General features: G+C 51.4%; 2 protein-coding genes across 4 annotated transcripts; one reads left to right on the forward strand and one right to left on the reverse strand.

The window, feature by feature from the left end:
* Nucleotides 1-4,056: 4,056 nt before the first annotated feature.
* BLCAP (BLCAP apoptosis inducing factor) lies at nt 4,057-14,532 on the forward strand. The gene is made up of 2 exons (XM_032350709.1): nt 4,057-4,193; nt 12,564-14,532. Exon 2 carries the CDS (start codon nt 12,740-12,742, stop codon nt 13,001-13,003), a length of 264 nt encoding a protein of 87 aa, XP_032206600.1. The 5' UTR covers nt 4,057-4,193; nt 12,564-12,739; the 3' UTR covers nt 13,004-14,532.
* NNAT (neuronatin) lies at nt 8,277-10,788 on the reverse strand. Of its 3 annotated transcripts, none has more exons than XM_032350705.1 (3): nt 10,561-10,788; nt 9,537-9,617; nt 8,277-9,307 (listed from the first exon to the last, which is right to left on the reverse strand). In XM_032350705.1, the coding sequence occupies exons 1-3, from the start codon at nt 10,771-10,773 to the stop codon at nt 9,215-9,217; spliced, it is 387 nt and encodes a 128-aa protein (XP_032206596.1). In that variant the 5' UTR covers nt 10,774-10,788; the 3' UTR covers nt 8,277-9,214. The 3 variants fall into 3 exon arrangements, with proteins under 3 accessions (XP_032206596.1, XP_032206599.1, XP_032206598.1); XM_032350708.1 differs by having other exon boundaries at nt 9,542-9,617; nt 10,561-10,749; XM_032350707.1 differs by lacking the exon at nt 9,537-9,617 and having other exon boundaries at nt 10,561-10,750.
* Nucleotides 14,533-18,278: the final 3,746 nt, after the last annotated feature.

Genomic DNA, 18,278 nt, shown 5'->3' on the forward strand with positions numbered 1-18,278 from the left:
GTCTTTCATCCATTTACTCAGTCCTTCACCCGCTCATTCAGTCCACAGTGCCTGCCTCCTCCTCCCTGTCAGGCTCTGTACTAGGATCTGAAGCTAAGTAATGACCCCACGCCCCCATTCACCCTTCCCTCAAAGAGCTCAGAGTCTAGTGAGAGTTGACAGACAGGAAGTACACACACAATGGCACTGCTTTATTGCCCACCTCCCTAGACTCTACAGATGCTATTTGTCTATTCCCTCCTCTATCCTCCATTCCTAACATGGTGCCCAGCACTTTAGGTACTCGATAAATGTTTGCTGAATGAATATAGTCTTTATCGAGAAGGCAGCATTTGATCTGGGACTTCGACAATTAGAGAGCTCTTGAAAGTGAAAACAGAGGAGAGGGTACACTCTCTCCAACAGGAAGAATGACAGGGTCATTTTTAGGAAGATCATCTTGGCTTCTGTGTGGAGGACGATGGTTTGGGGTGAGATGAGGGGCAGGTAGACAAGTGAGAGGCTGGTTCAGGGTCCAGGGGTGAGTGGTTGGTGGTCTGGACCAAGGCTTTGGAGGCAGAGACAGAAGAGCCCTGATGGAGGACCCAGAAAGGATGGAAAAGGCTTGGGGAGTGTGAAGCAGGACAGAGCAGGGGTCATGGGTGACTTCAGGTGTCTGGTGTAGTAGGGCCAGTTGGAGAGGTGTTGGTAGGAAGTTGAGGTCTGCTGAGAAAATTTTAGGGCAGAAAGACCTTCCAGGTTCCTCAAGTCAGAGCCCCATTTTGGTGTCATTTCTACCACCTGCAACTGAGCCTGGAGGGTAGAGCAGTCTTGTGGGTACAGAGGAAGCAAGACAGCTGGGCAGGGGCAAGCCACATGTGAGAAGTCCTGCCTCATCTCCAGTTTTCTGGAGTCCCAAGGGGAAGTGGGTTGGCCACAGAGGCCTTGTCAATGCCCAGACCTAGCATGAAGGTTACTGGAAAGCAGAGTCTCTCTAAAAAGTACCTTCTGATTCTTCTGTGATTCTGCTCAATCACATAGTATGCATTGGCAGGACACCTTTCACTATTAGTTTGATTTTCTTGAGGTATAACATATATAAGGTACAGAAAGTCCCCTCATCTTAAGGTATAGCTTGATGAATTTGTGCCAATGTAATCACCAAGCAGATTAAGATATAGACCTCTTCCCGTCTCCCAGAAAATTCCCTCTCACTCCTTTCCCATCTCTAGTCCCCTCCAACCAATCCAGGTAACTACTATTCTGATTTCTATCACCTCAGATCAGTGTTGCCTACCCTTGAACTTTATATATGAATGGAATCATACAACATGTACTAATTTTTTTCTGGATTCTTTTAGTCCACATACTGTATGTGACATTAATTCATTTAGCACATGTCAGTATATTGTACTTTTGTATCTATAACATAGTATTCTGTTGAATGAATGTGCCATAATTTATCAGTTCTCCTGGGTTTTTTTTTTTTTAAGATTTTTATTTATTTATTTACTTGAGAGAGAGGGAAAGCACAGAGGGAGAGGGGGAACCAAATCCTCTGAGCAGGGAGCCCAATGCGGGGCTCGATCCCAGGACCTCGGGATCTCGACCTAAGCCAAAGGCAGAAACTTAACTGACTGAGCCCCTCAGGCACCCCTATCAGTTTTCCTGTTAATGGACACTAAGCTATTTCCAGTTTAAGCAATAAACAAATCTGCTACGAAAATTCTTGCAAGAATCTTTCTTGTAGACATAGGCACTCATTTCTCTTGGAATGAATACCTAGGAGTTAAAATTCTAGGTCACAGCTTAGGTGTATGTTCAGATTTAGTAGAAACTGCAGGTTTTCAGAAATGGCTGTACCAAGTCCTCCTCTCACCAGCTACAGGTAAGAATTTCAATTGCTTCATGCCCTTGCCTCCACTACAAGACTCTTCTTTTCTTCCAGTGTTAGATATCGGGTGTGTCTGGCATGGATACATTGATCCCCCAGCCCACAAGCAGCAAGACAGAGGCCACATCCAGCCTGTTTCTTAGCTGGGGGCGGAACAGGCATCTTGACATGACGGTGACTCTAGGAACTGAGATGGCCATCTTATGACCATGAGCATGAAACCATCATAAGGACAGCAGAGCAGAGACGAAATCAACCTGGGAGATAGAATGTCTTTGATGACACTGCCAAGCAACTCAATTAATCTGCCATTGGGTGGCAGCCTACTTATTTTTTAAGCCAGTTGATTTTGGGTTTTTTTGGGTTCTGTGGACTTACAACATAAAAGATACAGTCCGTGAGCCCCCCTTGTAACCCAACCAAATGGTACCACTTCTGTCCTCTACAGCAGTCAGCCCCACTAAGCACTTTCTCCTTCTTGAAACCTTCTTTCTGGGATCCCGTGCACACCTGGTCCTCCTCCTATCCCTCTGTTCAGTTTCTCAGCCTCCTTTCTTGGCTCCTCCTCCTCGTCTGTGTTTTTTAAAAATGTACCTCCCCTCCCTTGGAATCTCATCCAGCACCATGATTTCATCCATCACCTGTGTGCCAATGCTACCCAGATATGAATCCCCGGCCCAGACCTCTCTTCTGAGCTTGTCTCATATAGAAATGCCTATTGAACCTCTCCACCTAGACTTTGCCCAAGCATTTCAAAAACTTGCCTTCTCAAGGCCAAACTCTGTATCTTCCCCTCAACTGATCCCTCTTCAAGCTTCACCACTATAGTGAAGGGCTCTTGACTCCTTCATACTCAAGACAAAAACCTAGATGTTCTTGCCATTACCTTAGCACGCATCCACTCTTTCATCCTTTATTTCTCCACCTTTCCAAACCATCACCCTGAGTCATCATCACTTCGTAGCTAGAAAGTTCCAAAAGCCTTCTAACTGGTCCCCCTACATCTGCTCCCAAGTGTCCTCCAAGCCATGCAACCAGGGTAGCCTTTTGGAAAACAAATTTGTTGTCATTCCTCTGATAAAAAATGGCTTATTGCTCTCAAGATAAAATCCAAATTCATTTGGTAGTTCTACCTGCACTACTCCTTTCTCAGCACTTACCCCCACCCTGCTCCTTCCAACCTCATCTGGGACAAGTGGTTCTTTTGCCTATAGTATTTCTCCTTTCGCTCTAGCCCTGCACAACTCCTAACTGTCCTTAGTTTCTCAGTCTAAATGCCAGCTTCTCAGGGCGTATCCACCTTCACACCCCTTACCCCATGTTAGGACCCCATTCATTTTTCAGAATCCTCCTTACGTTCCCCCACGACACTTCCCACGCCGCATAATTGTACGTTGATTTGATTAATATTATTAACACAGTCATTGTTTGCTGACTGTCGTCTCCCCCGCCCCCCGCCCGCCCCTACACTTGCCCACACTGCGCTGGCAGAGCCTTGAGGTTAGAGCAGTGTCTACGGCTCTCCACTCCACCTTCCACTCAACCCTCTTGCCTTTGGCACTGCACTTACAGATAGTAAGCGCTCAAGGAATGCGCTTAATTAGCTAATAAACGAATCCTGACTCATTCAACCCCCATAACAACTCTGTGAGGTAAGCATTTCATCGCACCTAGGGAAGCTGAGAGTCGCGGTGGGCAAGATGCCCCAACGTGTATGGGGAAAGGGGAGGAGTCAGGTCCTGACCCAAGTCAGGTCCTAATTTCTGAACCCGATTTTCCCGCTCCTGAACTTTGGCCCCTTGGTGAAAGGGCCAGGGAGAGGGCGGACTTTGAGCCACGAGAAGGTTTGCCCCAGATGACCAGGGTAACCTACGCACGGACGAGGAACCCAGAGCTCACCTACCGAGACTAAGGTACGCCCCCTCGGGCTCTCACTGTGTAAGAATCACAATCTGCTGCATATGCATGAGGGGACCATGAGGCCCTGATTCGGGACTACCCGAGATGCGCCTGACTAAAAGTTCTTCGGACTTGAAGACGTGAGAGCTCTGTCAGTTCCTCACACGTACATAGAAAGTTTTCAAAGGCTCATATGAGGTGAATCTTGGGGGGATATCGGGCGAAGATGATCGCAACTTGGGGTTTATGATCAGGCGTCTTCTGGAGACAGCCCAATGCCAGGAGGGGTCCTTGGACTGCTCCACTCGAAGACGAAGGGGGCGTCTCCCCGGCTTCCTGCGGCGTCGGTGGCGAGCTGAGGTGGAGGCAGGCTGCGGCAGCGAAGGCGACAGTGGCGGCGGCGCCATGGCAGGGCTCGCAGGTACCGTGGCGTCGGCCCCCTGGGGACGGGATGAGAGGCCCTCAGTGCGGCGGCGCCGCCATGTTGTCCCTTTGGGGTCACCTTAAGGCGTCTCCCCGTCCTTTTCTAGGGTTTTCCTTCCGCGCACCCAGGGGGCCACCCCTGTCCGTGTCACGTGATTGCCCTGTGTGGCCCTAACCTGGGCCTCGGGAGTCCTTTCCCGGGCCGAGGCCGAGTGACCGGACCCCTGGGTCTCGGTCTGGCCTCCAAGGTCAGTGCTCGCCTGTCTATTCCCGGGACGGGACAGGCAGAGTCGGGGAGCGCGGGGCTGAGGGGCGCGACTACCGCCTCTTCGTCCCAGGGGCCCATGGCAGGGGGCCCAGCTTCTGAGAGTCCTGTTATTCTGTCCCCGACCCTTCAGTCTTATTTTTTTTAAATCAGAAGGGGCGTGGGTGAGAGGGGCGTAAGGGGGTCTCCCGCCCCAAGGCACCCGCTTTGGTGTCTAAGGTGATGGGGTAATAGGTTGACGCTCGGCTTTGAGTCGCGGGTGCTTCTTACCTATCTCATAACTTTACATCAAGTCTGGACACCATTTCCTTTCCTCCAGTATATATGGGGAGTGGCCCTCAAGGGCAGCTGAAGGAACGGAATGCCTGGCACACCAATGGCCTGAAAGAATGGGGGATGGGGAACAGCTCTTTTTGCTTACCCCTTCCAGACCTTCTGTAAATTCCTTCCAGGCCTCTGTGTCCCTTTTCAACGCTAAGTGTTGGGCAACGCTAAATGTTGGGACAGACTGGGATCTGCCCTAGGGAGCGAATGATCTTTCTGTTCATAGGTTCGGATCGTGTTTTATCCCTTTCAGGGAGCTGGTGTGTTGGGAACAGCTTCTGTTTGCCCTGCCTGACATGGTCCAGCCATCCCCTCAGCCTTCTGGACAGCAACACCAAAGCCAGGACAAAAAAAAAAAGTTCCAGCTTAAGTGCTAATGCCAAGTGTTAGATCTTGTTTATTTGTTTATTTTAAATCAGAGACTCATTAATGTCAAGCACATCTTTAAAAGATTCAGAGCCCTGGTCAGTTTCCAGTGACCAGATCAATTCCGGATCTGTAATTGGTCTTGTTAGAATTGCTGCCAAAAACGGTTTAACCTTTTATCTGTAATATGTTGTTTCAAAGAGGAATCTGGAAGTCTGGGTTTGGCTGTCTTTTTTGTTGTTCTCTTCTCTTTGAAACATATGCATTCCATTCCAAGCCTGTCACTGTGTGCTGTACCAAGGACCATGTGTTGCCTTCCTCTTTGACTTCCTGCTCTGGGAATGCTCAGGAATCTGGACCCTGCTGGGGTTTGGGCCCTGTGGGAGGGAGAGGGGGTGGAGGGGAGGGTGAACAGTATCTTTCCCAGAGAAGATGGTGACATGACTCTGGGGCTTACAGAGGAAGTCAGAGGTCACCAGGGAAAAAGAGACTGTTGGTTAGGCTAATGTTTTGTGTGTTGTGTGCGCGTTTGTGCACGTTTAAATCTCGGGGGGTAAAACTAACTGCAAATTCAGAATCTCACTTTAGGGTGCTGGCTCCCGAGTAGATACAAGTTTGAAAATAGATCCGTAGCAAATGGCTCACCGCAAGCCTGCTCCCTCATCCAATGCAGGTGTAATAAGCTGTTGCTGTCCCACAGCTAAAGCTTAAGAAGCTTGTCCCCGACCCCTTCTTCAGTCACAATCCAAATACTCCACAGGTAGAAATAGCTGTGTCACATAGACCCCACAACTCTGAAAGTCATGGTACCTAACCCTACCCGCCCCACCCCCAGCTTACCTGGTTAGGCTGACGCTGACATCCTTCTTGGGGTATTCGTGCCAAGAGTCTTGCCTTTCTAAAGCCATTCCAAAGCCATTCCAATCCCCTCACAAATCATCTGCTGTATCCTTGGTCTTACAGGGACAGAGCCTTTTAGGGGTGGTGGAGATAGTTTGGGGGAAAAGGGAGGCCTGTGGACTAAGGGCCCTGCAATGAAACTGTAGTCGTTTTTAACTTCTACTCTCTATCAGAATAAAATGCTTTATTGGTACTGCTTCTGGAAAAATTTTTATAAACAAGGTGTGTTTGAACCAGACTTCTAGGTACCACACAGGAACAGAAAGTGGACACATCCCTTCTGCCTTCTCCAGTGGGTTGTTTGCTGCCAGAACATGAGGGTTTGGGGATGAGGGATGAAAGTGGGAGAGTGGAAATTGCACACTCAAGCCCACCCACGTGGATACAGGCCACCAGGACAGCGCTTGCCTGGAAGTCTGTCATCTCACCATGCCACTCGGATGGATGGATGGAGAAGCCCCACAAGTGGGCTTTGCCAAGATTATCTGGAAAGACTGAGGCTGCCAGCAGCTTCCAGCCTTTTAAAGGGGGTACAGGAGGCTAAGGGGAGCATGCTCTGTCCAGAACAGCCAGACCCTTCCATGCCTGTCTGTCTGAACCCAGTTACCTTCTAACTGGGCTGAGGTTAGAGCATGTGGGACAGTGGGGCTGTGGGCCTACCCCTTGAAGGCTCTGAGGTGAGGCAGTCTTCACTGAGAACACATTTTGAAATGTCCACGGTTCTGTGGGCTTAGTGTGGAAAACCACAGCAACTCCCATTCTTGAGGCCTGCCAAGATACAACTTCAGAAGGGAGGTGTGGGCACTGCCTGCTGATGAGTCAGCCTGGGGCAAGAGGAGATTCACCCCACCTGCAGGCTACAGTAGAAGCTGGAGTCACCCGGCCTAAGGGAGATGGGAGTCTCTGATTACACAACCCCACCCCAGTCCCCGTGGGTCCTGATTGCCACTTTGAAGGCAGAATGTTGCTAGTATCTTGGAGTTCACCTGGATCTTAGCAGCCTTGGTACAGAGGGGAGCTGATGGTGAGGGGTAGGATGCGACCTGGCCAGTTTCCCTGGGCTAATTGATGACAAAGGCTAGTACCAAAACTGAGGTTTGTACCCTCTACTCCCATAATTCTCTGATGCTGTACTAAAGTTACAGGTGCCTCTAGAGGTGCTGGCAGTGGGGTTTAGAAAGGGGTTGCTTAGAGGAGGGGAGATATTATCAGGCTCAAGGGGCGAGGTGCTTAGTGCTCCAGAAGTGTTTGTGACAACTGTGACTAAGGGATTTGAGGAAGTGGCAGAGAGGGAGATTTACCGCTCCAAATCCTCCCTTGGTGTTGACCCAGGAACAGGTGTGCAGTGACAGGGACACATTAAGCCAGAGACAAGGCTGAACAGGCGGCAGGGCCATTTGGTGAGGCAGTCAGCTGACCATGTGAAAGGAGTCCTGACTCACTCAAGAGTGAAAGAGGAGAGAAAGAAGCCAGGATCCAAACAGCCAGGCCACCCGCTCATCTACTCTGACATGGCAGGAGAGAGCCCAGGGCCAGGGACCTGGTAAGTCCCTAAGAATATGGAAGCTAATGCCAGAAGTGGAGAACCCACTAATGGGGAGAGCTAGAGAGTTTCCTGGGTGTCGGTTAGACCTGGAGAGTAGCACAGCAGAGTAGAATGTCCTTATAGTGGTCCCTGTAGGGGTTATAGGGCCTGGAGGGATAAGGTGGGCCAAGGAGGCACCATACCACACCTCTTATCTGATACTCATTGTCCAAGCCAGTGCCCACTGTGCCCAGTGTTCACTTCCTTCAGGTTCCTGGATGGAGATAATACTTTATGTTCTTAAGTCCTGATCACCCCCTTGGTCTCTAGTACCCCATCTTGAAGGCTAGTCCCACCTTTCTTGCCTCCCATCTTCCCCAGTAGTTACCTGCCAAGGCCCATTATTCCAGGACAAGTGAAGGCATCCACCCCTCTGGGGAAGGTAAGTGGTCCTTTATTCTGAGACCACAATTAAGGATGTAGACCTTTCTCTTTGGGGTGGGGGAAGTGTTCCTTTATCTCAGAACAGTGTTAAGTGAAGATGGAACTGGGTTTGCAAGGGTCCCAGCTTATTCTGCCTTTGTTGCCTCCCCCACCCTCCCTCTCTCAAGTAGTGTGCCCCCCCCCCCCCGCAGTGGTACATCAGTTCAGTCTTAAGGAGTATGTGTTGAAGCCGTAAAAGAAGTCACAAGAGAGACAACTTTTTGGTGCACCTCCACCACCCCGCAGGGTCCTGGGACACTGTGCGAGATGGGGGAGGTACTGGTTTTTTATTTTTTTGTAGAGGTGGTCCCTGTCCTCCAGGAGCTTACAATCTAGCTGGGGAGACACAACTAATGCACACTTATACAGTCAGTACAGTTAGCGATTACCACAATATTGACCACAACTGCGTGAGACCAGGGAAAGCAAGATCAGTGAGGGGCTGGGAGCTCAGAGAAGGTGTTTTAGTAAAGATGGAATTCATTTACTGGTTGAATAGGTCCAAATTGAGTGACACATTTCTTTTGGGGTGGGTTTAGGAGGCAGGGAGTGGGGGAAGGGAATTGAGGGAGCAAAGGCAGCAAGGCTGGAATGCACGTGTTGTAGGCAAGGGACATTGAGAGGGCCCCCCTCCATTTCTTAATCCTCCTCCCTCCCTCCCTCCCTCTCGCCCTCAAGTCCCGCCACACAGGCATGCAGCTGGTGCCTTGTCTGCTGCATGGAGATTCAGGGCTTTGGCTGGTGATGCTGGAATGTCCATTCTGCTGGCTGGTGTGGTTGTCTGGATCTCTGTGGTGGGCCTGTTAGCATGGCCATGGCTGCGGGGCTGGGATGGCGCTGTCCCGACTTGGTCCAGATCAGAATGCATTGCCTGTGCCCAGATCTTGGGGGTAAGCTCCCCCCCCACGCCCCCTCCTCCCTCTACCCCACCCAGCAGTCAGAGGGGTGCAAAGGGGCTTGGAAGGGATCTGGTATTGTCGTCATTGTCGGTGCTGCTTCTCCAGGAGCCTACCGGCCCCTCACTGACCTTGGCAAATGCTCCTCTGGCGAGAGAGCACAGGGGACCCCCCATTCCTGCGCGGCACTGGCTCCCATGCTCGCCGAGAAGCACAGGAGCACCTGGTGACAAGGCCGCCCAGGGCTGGGGGCTGGGACCTCAGTTGGGGGCTCGCTGCCGGCGCTCTCCCAGCACCTGCCGCCCGGTCCTCGATACCGTGTATGCCAGCTTCTGCAGGGAGTACCTGAACACCTGCAGCAAGAGACCCGGGATCTGCCCTTAGAGGCAGGCACCCGCAGCCCGTCTGCAGCGCTGCCGTGCCCGCCCCCGCCCCACCCCCTGCCCCGCCCGCCCGCCCGCCGGTTGGACTTAGAGGCAGGCGCGGGCGCAGCTTGTCCACGAGTCAGGGCAGCTGGAGCTTTTCCAACTGTGCTGAAGGCTGCATGGCAGCAAGCTGATTGGACCCACAACTTAGGTATACCTCACTTCTCGCAATGGGCTGTGTCCCTGGAGGATTTCGAAAAGCGAATCCTACCCAGTAAATGCAGCATTCCAGGAACACCTTAAAGGAAATATGCGATTCCTTTGGCAAAGGATTCCCTTAGTAGGGAATTCTTCCTGCAAGGGGTGCTTTTAGGGTAAATGATTTTATGGGCAAAGTGCTTTCTTCTGATTTATTTTTACAAAGCACTTTGCCTCTATTTGATTTTTTATTTTAATAAAGCGAATTGTCCTTTTGGAAGCGCTTTTTTTCTCTCCCATTTTTCCTGCAAAGAACCTTTTCTAATTGTTTGCTTCAAAGCGCTTTTTATCTGATTCATGTTTTTTCTGTTAGCTCCTTTGTCTGATTTTTTTTTTTCTGCAGTGCGCTTTTTATCTAATGCATTTATTTCTGCCAAGTGCTTTTGCCTGATTAATTTTTCCTGCAATGCGCATTTTCTCTAATTCATTTTTTCCCGCGAATTACTTTTCTCCAATTCGTTGTGGGTTTTTATGAAGAGCTTTTTTTTTTTTTTTTTGGCCTGAGAAGTGCCTTTTTCTAACTTATTTTTGGTTCCACCTTCGCAAGCGCTATATATATTTTTTTTTAAGAAATTTCCCCGCAATGCGCAATTTTTTAAGGCGGAAAATTTTGCTATACGAGCGTAAAGTCTCTTCGCAAAACACAAGTGCCCCGCCTCCCTCCTGGGGTCGAGTCTGGGTATAGCGGGTTTTTCTTACCGCGTTGGTCGCTAAGAGCCTCGGCGATCGTCAGCGGCTGGCGCCCGCCGCGCCCCAACTCTTTGTTCCCGGCCGGGCGCGGGCGCACTGGGAAGGGTCTGCGCGAGGAGGAGGGCGCAGGGAACGCGTGGGGGCACGCGGTGCCAACCGCGGCACTCTGGCAAGCAGGGTTCGCGGCAATAAGGATAGGATGGGTCCGGGAGGCGGCAATTGCGACGTGGGCCTGCCGGTTAAGGGGGCGCCCATCGGGACCCCTTTCCCACCCGGTACCTGGGCACACTTACCTGCAGCAGCACGCGGAAAATGTACCAGCCAATGATGAGCAGCTCAGCCGAGGCTGCCGCCACTGCCGCCATGGTTCCGAGAGTGGTGGGTGAGTGGTCGAGAGCAAGCGCGGTTCGCCAAGGTCCACCGATTTCTTGGAGTTCGCTGTTGGGCGCACTGCCGCAGCCGCGGTGGCCGCGCCTTAAGTATCCGCCCGCCACCCAAGTGCGCATGCGCGTCTGGGGTGGGTTCCATTGAGGAGGGGTGGCCGGGGGCGCTCCTCATTCGCCAGGAGAGGAAAAAATAATTCATTTGCTCTTTCCACACCGACCCCCGCCTCCTGAGTTCCATCTTAGCCCCTTTCCAGAAGATTCCGCTGTGCCCGCTTTTAGATTTTAGTGTAAAATGGAGAGGAACTGCAACTCTTGAGTAGCGCAAAGGGCTGGAGTAGGGGATGCATGCCTTTTGGCACGGAACTCCTTCTCTGAGCGGTGGCCTGCAATTTCTATCCCAGTGTCCGTGACACACCAGTACCCCACCTTGGGCACGGGTGGAAAACTAGGAAGACCTCATCTGCCCCACAGAGCGGGGGGGGGGGGGGGAAGAGGTGCCCCTTCCCGGAGCCTTGGCTTCAGAGGCCCCTGGTTGGTACTCATTCTGGTATTTGATGTGCTCTAAGCCCGTGTCCTCTGCTTCCCGAGAGTCCCTGAGCACGGAGCTTTCTCTCATTCTTTGCGTCCAGCTTCTTAGAGTTACTACCACGGTGACTATTGAAAGAAATAGAGCCAGAGCACTGAGCTCTAGGCGCACAAGCAGTAGTCCCTGGGTCTACCTACCCTGTGGGAGGGATGCGGGAGGGATTGGTGCCTTTGTGTGCGCGGAAGGGGTGGGATGAGCTTTTCAAAAAGTGGTCGGAAAATGCTCCGGGATCATTTCTGCCAGACAGGTCTTTTCAATCTCTCTCTTATGCTCCCCTCCCCCCCCAGGCCCTGGTAGGACTTCACACAGCCAGCGAGGTTCTTTGTACCCATTGTGCTGGGCAGCTGGAGGTCGGAATGGGGTTTTGCTACCAGAGGGTTGTGGCCACCGCAGGTCCATTTCCAGGCACAGCGGGGAAGACCCAGACACGGGTTGCGGGTTGCGAGCTCAGCCTCAAAGCCCTGGGGGCCCGCCACTGGAGAGCGCCTCTTCAGCAAGCTATCTAGCACAGGGGCCAAATGGCATTTGCCCCTCTGTGGATAGAAAATTAATTTTGATTAAAAGCTCACAGAGGTCAGGTTCTATACAGTGCCAGCAGCAGATGGAAAGTGTAAGTGATCCAAGCAAAGTCAGTTTGGATGAGGTAGCATGGTGATTTTTCCTACATTGACTTTCTAAGAAGTTGGCTGGTTTTGGCAAAATGATGCCAGGCTGCCATCTTAAAACAAAATATTCGGTAGTACTGCACCCCCACCCCCACGCCTGCCCCTTGGCCTCACAGGGCATGCAAGGATCCATTACCAGCGAGCTCCGGCTGGCAGTGAGGTGCTTTAACTCTTTACCGAGCATCTGCTGTGACAGACTAGATACAGAACCGAACCTTGTTCTTATTTTGTGGGGGCACAGCATGGAGCCCATGGCCATCCGGTGGCAACCACAGGGCGGTATTGTGAGGTCTGGGGCCCTTGAGGACGGGCTGCAGCCCCAGGAGGCGATACATGATCTCTGCTGGGCAGGGCCCAGGCAAAGCCAGTCCACTGTGCCGGACCTGCCCGAGGAGCCCTCTGGCCCACCTCCCCGACAGGCCCGGGGGAGATACTCAAGGAGCTTCCTGAGATGGTGATGTGGAGCGGAATAGACTTCCAATGGGTGGGCAGGGAGGAAAGGGCATTCACATTTGCTGTTGTTAACCATGATCCATTTTCCCAAATAAGTCTACATTCTGTTCCTGTTTTTTTTTTTTTTTTTTTTTTTTTTTTGGTGTCTGTGTGTGTGTGGGTGTGTTTTTTGTCTGTTTGTTTGTTGTGTTGACTTTTCTCTTCAGGATCCCTGCTGCCTTGGTGATCCCGGGCTGACAGCCAGAGAGCACAGCGGCTCAGCTCCTGGAGAGTGAGGGTTGAAGAAAGCGGAGGGCAGCTGCCTGCGCCCGCTGGCTCCCATTAGGTCGGTTCCTGCAGCGGTGCCCGGTGGCCTTGGCGAAGGCCCTGCCCAGCAGAGATCATGTATTGCCTCCAGTGGCTGCTGCCCGTCCTCCTCATCCCCAAGCCCCTCAACCCCGCCCTGTGGTTCAGCCACTCCATGTTCATGGGCTTCTACCTGCTCAGCTTCCTCCTGGAGCGGAAGCCTTGCACAATCTGTGCCTTGGTTTTCCTGGCAGCCCTTTTCCTCATCTGCTATAGCTGCTGGGGAAACTGTTTCCTGTACCACTGTTCTGATTCCCCGCTTCCGGAATCGGCGCACGACCCCGGCGTTGTGGGCACCTAACAGCCTGCCCAGTTAGCTTTCCAAGGAAGCAGAAGATGGGAGGGGAGGCATTGACATAGGTCATAAAGCATTGGAGTTTCAAATCCCGCAGCCCCGCGGGTGCCACATTCCTGACGGCGCCTTTCTTGGCCTGTGATGTTTTATCCTTATAATGTGAATAATGGCACTGACCGGTGCTTTTATTGTAGAGTCCTGTAGTTGTGGGTGGTCTTGTGATTGTGTGTGTTCTGTCCCCATCTCGGTTCCCCCCCTACCCCCCAGGCTGGCAGGATGGTCACCCCCGTCGCCTCATTCCTGCGAGGAGTCTGTGCCCATCCTGGTCCACCGTCCCAGCATGACCTGGGCAGATAAAATGCCAGTCTTGTCACCTCTGTGACCCCATCCTTTTCAGGGTCTCTTCCTTTCCCAGAATGTTACCATCCCCTCAGTCCCTGTCCTGGTTTCCCTTTAGTTCTCTTCTACCCCTTTCCTTTTTGGGGGAGTACCTGTCTAAGACAGGGCTCATTTTTGCACTTATCTCGAATTTAAAGAGATTGCTGACGCCCGAGAGCCTCGCTTTTTCATCCTTCTTTCCCTGGTCAGCAGCCCAGACAAAAACGTGTCTTGACTGTTTGTTGTTCTCAAATCTCCAGTATTTTCTCCACTCATTTTTAAGAAAGAAGTAACAGAGACCTGTTGCTCTTTCACTTGGGTGTCTGGGCTCATGCTTACCAGCCCAGCCTCACTTTCTTTGCCCTTCCTCCTGCCTTTCTCAATTGTCCCAAGGAGGGGGGCCTCACCGTGTCTCCCGTGCATGCTCTGCAGGATTGAGGTGTGGCGTGTCCCTGTAGATCTAGCAGTCCCCAGCCGAGTGAATGGGAGAGTACTTGTGTGTTTCATAACAGCCATGATCCCTGTAATAGGTGTTTGGATATTTTTTGGCGTGCCGTGAGTGTGTGTGTACGTGCGTGTGTGCGCGTGTGTATACAAATACATGTGTATATTCCTTTTAAAGAAGCTTTATCGAGCGTGTTCTGACTTGGAGGTTTAGCAGTAGCTAGCTATAGTAGGTGCCGCTACAGTTTTTATTTAGCATGGGGACTGCAGGGTGACCAGCACACTGGACTCCGAGATGGTTCAGACAAGACAGAGGGGAGCGGTGGCCATCGTCCTTGTGCCAGGAGTTCCTTCAGTCCTGCGCATAGAGACTGTACCTTATGAAGAATACACAGGAAGACTTTGTGACTGTCACTTGCTTTTTGCTTTTTCTGCGCTTCTGTAACAAGTGTTGGCAAACGAGACTTTCTCCTGGCCCCTGCCCACTGGGGACCAGCATGGTTGTCCGTCCAGTCTCAATCATCCATCTTTCTCTTGCCTGAGCGGGAAGGGCAGTGGGCCAGGCAGAGGACAGAACTGGAGGCAGTCCATCTAGGGAATGGGACTGTGAGGCCACACTTGGGGAACATGTGGACTGCTATTCCGGAGCTTTTATTTTTGGTGTGTTCGTTGCACAGCTGTTTGAAATGTTTAATAAAGCTTTATAAACTTTACTTTGTGGTTTCATGTGGCTGTAGTCCATTTGGGTCGTGGTGTTGGATTTCTGCGTTGGTGGGGGGCAGGGGGTAGCTTGGAGGGACTGAGTCTTTGGCGCCAGATACCTTAGCCCGAAAATTTGATCTGCTCTCTAGAGAGCAGATGGTGGGGTTGGGGGAAGGGAGGAGGGAGCAGGCCAGGCGGTGAACAGGAGGGAGTCTGAAAGTTTTTAGAGATGAGACATTCGTGTTTCTCAGCTCCCATGGCCTCTCGCCTGAAACTGTTTCCCTCCATAGGAGATTTGAGTAACCGATCCCTTGACAAACAACTTAGGACAGCTGGAGCTCTAATCATCAAGGATTTTTATGGTGCTGCTTTTGAAGTAAAAATAAAGTGAAACTCCTATGGCATTTCAAGTGGAAAAATAAATAAGGCTGGCCTCCAACCAGGAGGCTTAAGGTGATGGCTAGAAGTGCAAGAGTGTGGCAGGTCCCTGTCGTTGATGGGCACATGCTCCTGTGGCTGTGACCTTTGAGACAAAGCGCGTGGCTTGCCAGGGACCTGGGCTGGGTGTCCACCTCTCAGTCTCTTTTCCTTCTAGAAAACCTAACTGGAGCACTGCTGTCCAAAGCACAGTGCTGTGTAAGGGTTTCTGGAGGTAACTGTTGCAAAAGGGCTTTGGTAATTTCAGAGGAGGTCACATGTCTTTTCTAGACTTTTAATTTATTGCTGTAAAGTTTTGTGTTATTTTCTCTTGCCCTTTTTAAATCTCAACATTGTCAGTTGTCTCTTTTTTCATTCCTAGCTTTGCTTGTCCACGCTTTTCTTTTCTTGACCAAAACTTGCCAAAGATTTATCCATTTTAAAGGTACTTTCAAAGAACTGAACTTGTATTGATTATATCTGCTGAGTATTTTCTGCCTGATCCTTTTGTGCCTTTACCTCTGAATTCTTCTTTTCTGGGTTTCTGGATTTATTTCATGGTTCAGCAAAGTCTTGACAAGAAGAAGAATCCTGCATGTGGGAAGGAGGGTTTATTCAGCACACATAGCCCCTGTATGAGGCTTGCTGGGGATTTCAGGGGCAAGACCCAGGCCTGACCCACCAGGAGCGCATGATTCTAGCCTAGTGGGGAAGACTTAAGAAAATAGACAATTGCAAATTCCAAAAACAAAACAAGCAAACAAAAAAGGCTTTTGTGGCCCCACTCTCCCGTGGAGGCACCTGGGTGATAAATGAAGCCAAGATTGTTGTTTATTTTGCTCTCCCTCAGAAAGCAGCTTTCTGTCGTAGGTCAGGCCTGCTTAAGAGTTACAAACAGGCCTCCCTCTGAAAGATGTGTGGCCCTTGCCGGCAGGGAGCCTGCAGCCCCCTCTCCCCCAAACCCAAGGTGACTGCCAAATCAGCATTCCATCTGCCGTATGTGCTGCTTTCCACCTTGGCATGCACCCTGCCTCCTCTTCCTGAAATGTCTTTCAGGAAAATGAAAAGTAGATACCTCTTCTGGAAAAGAGCAAGGGCACCGGGCCTTAGAAAATCATGCTCTGCCATCCCTCTGGTTGCTCTGGCTCCTGGTGTGAGACGGGTGCTAACGAGGTACCTGCTAACCACAGGACCCCATGAGGCCTTAGGCTGGGCTTCTGTCAGAACTGGTCTGTACCCTGCTCTGGACCTTGGTTTCCTTATAGGTAAAATGTGGTCTTGGGAGCAAACAGTTCCTAGCCCTAAATACCAGGAATCCTTCTTCCTAGGATCTTAAGGTGCTCCTGGATAAACTTGAGAAAGATGACTGAGCTCCAGGAAGGGGGCAGTGCCCTTGCAGGACAGCCAGTGTATGCTTTCTCCTTTAGTCAGTATACCATGTGAACCCAGATACGCCTCTGTCAGGAAGCCTTCCTGAACTTTGTCCCTTCCTCTTCATAGCGACTGGGTTCTCCCACCCCTCAGTGGGATCTGCACTGTTAGTCAGGGGTGCGCTTACCAGAATCCGAGTAGGACTAGGCCTGGAGCCACACGGAATGAATATCCCTGCCATCAGGGAGGGAGTCATCCAGGCTGATGGGAAAGGGCATGACATTGGGCAGATAATCCCACCGAGACATGTAAAACTATGAATTGTGGCAGATGCTATAATAGGAGTCTAAAAGGGGATCTGATGCAGGCCGGAGGGGACTGATGTTCAGGCTGAGACCTGAGGACAAATTTGAATGTTTGAACAGTGCTTGAGATGTTATTTCTCAGCATCTCATCAAGCAATCTCTGTTCTTGCAGATACAGAAATCGGACTGAAAGTAAAATGAAGGGCCACCAGTATGTGGCTGTCCTAGAATCAGAGCTCAGATGGCTTTTGGCAACAGAGGTTAGGCTGTCGAAGCTTCAAGGACTATACTGGGAGATACTGAGGGACCTAAGACTGACCTGCTGCTCGCAGGCCCCCAAACAGTCCTGAGAACTCTTCAGCTTCCAGCTGACTAGAACCATCACAGATGAGGAACTGGTGGGAATAGGGGATAACCCAATCCAATCTGGATTCTTTTAGCAAGGGACAGGACAGCTAGCATTCGAGCAGTAAAAGTGACAGGGCTGTCCAGAAGGCCATAGCCCTGTCCAGCTCCTTGGGAACAGGGAGAAGGAGATCTCAGGCGTGCTGGTGGGTTGGGGAGGTGAGGGCAGGAACCAGGGAGGGAGGAGAATGGAGAAAAGTGATAGAAGGAAAGCTGCCTCCCATTGAACCGCTGCAGGAAAGGAGGCCAGAGAAGGGTTGTCACCTGTGTCCAATCCCCCACATCCAGCGCAAAACTTGCCCCTCACCCCCAACCCATCCCATGATGGGTAGAAGGGTCACACTCTGGAAAAGGGAAGAACTACGAAGTGCTCTCCTCAGCAAATGGTGGAAGGTGATCCTGACTCCAGAGGGGATGGTCCAGCCTCCGCCCAGCACCCTGCCTCCCCGCTGTCTTCCCAAAAGCCAGAAGAGGGGCGGTTTGGTCTGCCAAGCTTCAGACAGAGAAGGCAGTATCTTGAGAAAAACTTTGATAATAGAGTGGGCTTGGAGAAGGGAGAAACCTGGCCAAGCAACAGCTAAAGGCTTCCTATGGAAGCCCTTGGTCTCCTTTGGGATGCTGGGACTCAAAACGGTGGGAGTAGACTTGGGGAACGGCATAGAACCAACAAACCTTGAGAGGTGAGGCTTTGGGGAGCCCCAGGTCCTGTGCTTCCACCTTTGTGACCACACCTCCCAGAGCCTGTTTCCTCATCTGTAGAATGCACATCATAACATCTACTGTAGCCTGACTCAAGATGTCGTCTTCACAAATAGTCCCTCTCTTCTGGCCTCTACCTCCCATCCTTACTGGGCTCAAGCCTCTTAAGGATGTGATCTGATCATCCAGCTCTCCTGCTCAATCGTTCATGCCAGGAGCATTGGCCAGACCCTGTGCCAAGCTCTGAGAAGCTGATGCAGAGCAAGACCACACTGTCCTTGAGCTCAACTCAGCGGGAGGGCGGCACCCCTGCAGATCACTGCAGGACCATGTCTGGCCTCTCACCTCCTTTCCTGGGCAGTTGGGAGTCTACACTTGGCCGGCTCACCAATTCTTCCAAAGCTAGACCCTCAGCCAATTCCCTGCCCCACACTGGTAGTTGCAGCTCTCTAAGGGGCCCCAATCTCCACCCAGCTCATTTCCCATGTGACTTCGCTGTCCTCCGTTCACTCTTTCTCAAGCCATGTGTATGCCAAGTTGGGGACAGGACTAGAAGTCTT

This window comes from Mustela erminea, chromosome 7, assembly GCF_009829155.1.
Source record: "Mustela erminea isolate mMusErm1 chromosome 7, mMusErm1.Pri, whole genome shotgun sequence".
Taxonomy (NCBI): domain Eukaryota; kingdom Metazoa; phylum Chordata; class Mammalia; order Carnivora; family Mustelidae; genus Mustela; species Mustela erminea.

Coding starts and splice junctions, on each gene's coding strand:
- NNAT (XM_032350705.1), bottom strand. CDS start 10,773: ATGCGCACTTGGGTGGCGGGCGGATACTTAAGGCGCGGCCACCGCGGC. Junction 9,618..10,560: donor TTTTCCGCGTGCTGCTGCAG/GTAAGTGTGCCC, acceptor ATTTCCTTTAAG/GTGTTCCTGGAATGCTGCAT. Junction 9,308..9,536: donor AGCCCATTGCGAGAAGTGAG/GTATACCTAAGT, acceptor CTCTTGCTGCAG/GTGTTCAGGTACTCCCTGCA.
- BLCAP (XM_032350709.1), top strand. CDS start 12,740: ATGTATTGCCTCCAGTGGCTGCTGCCCGTCCTCCTCATCCCCAAGCCC.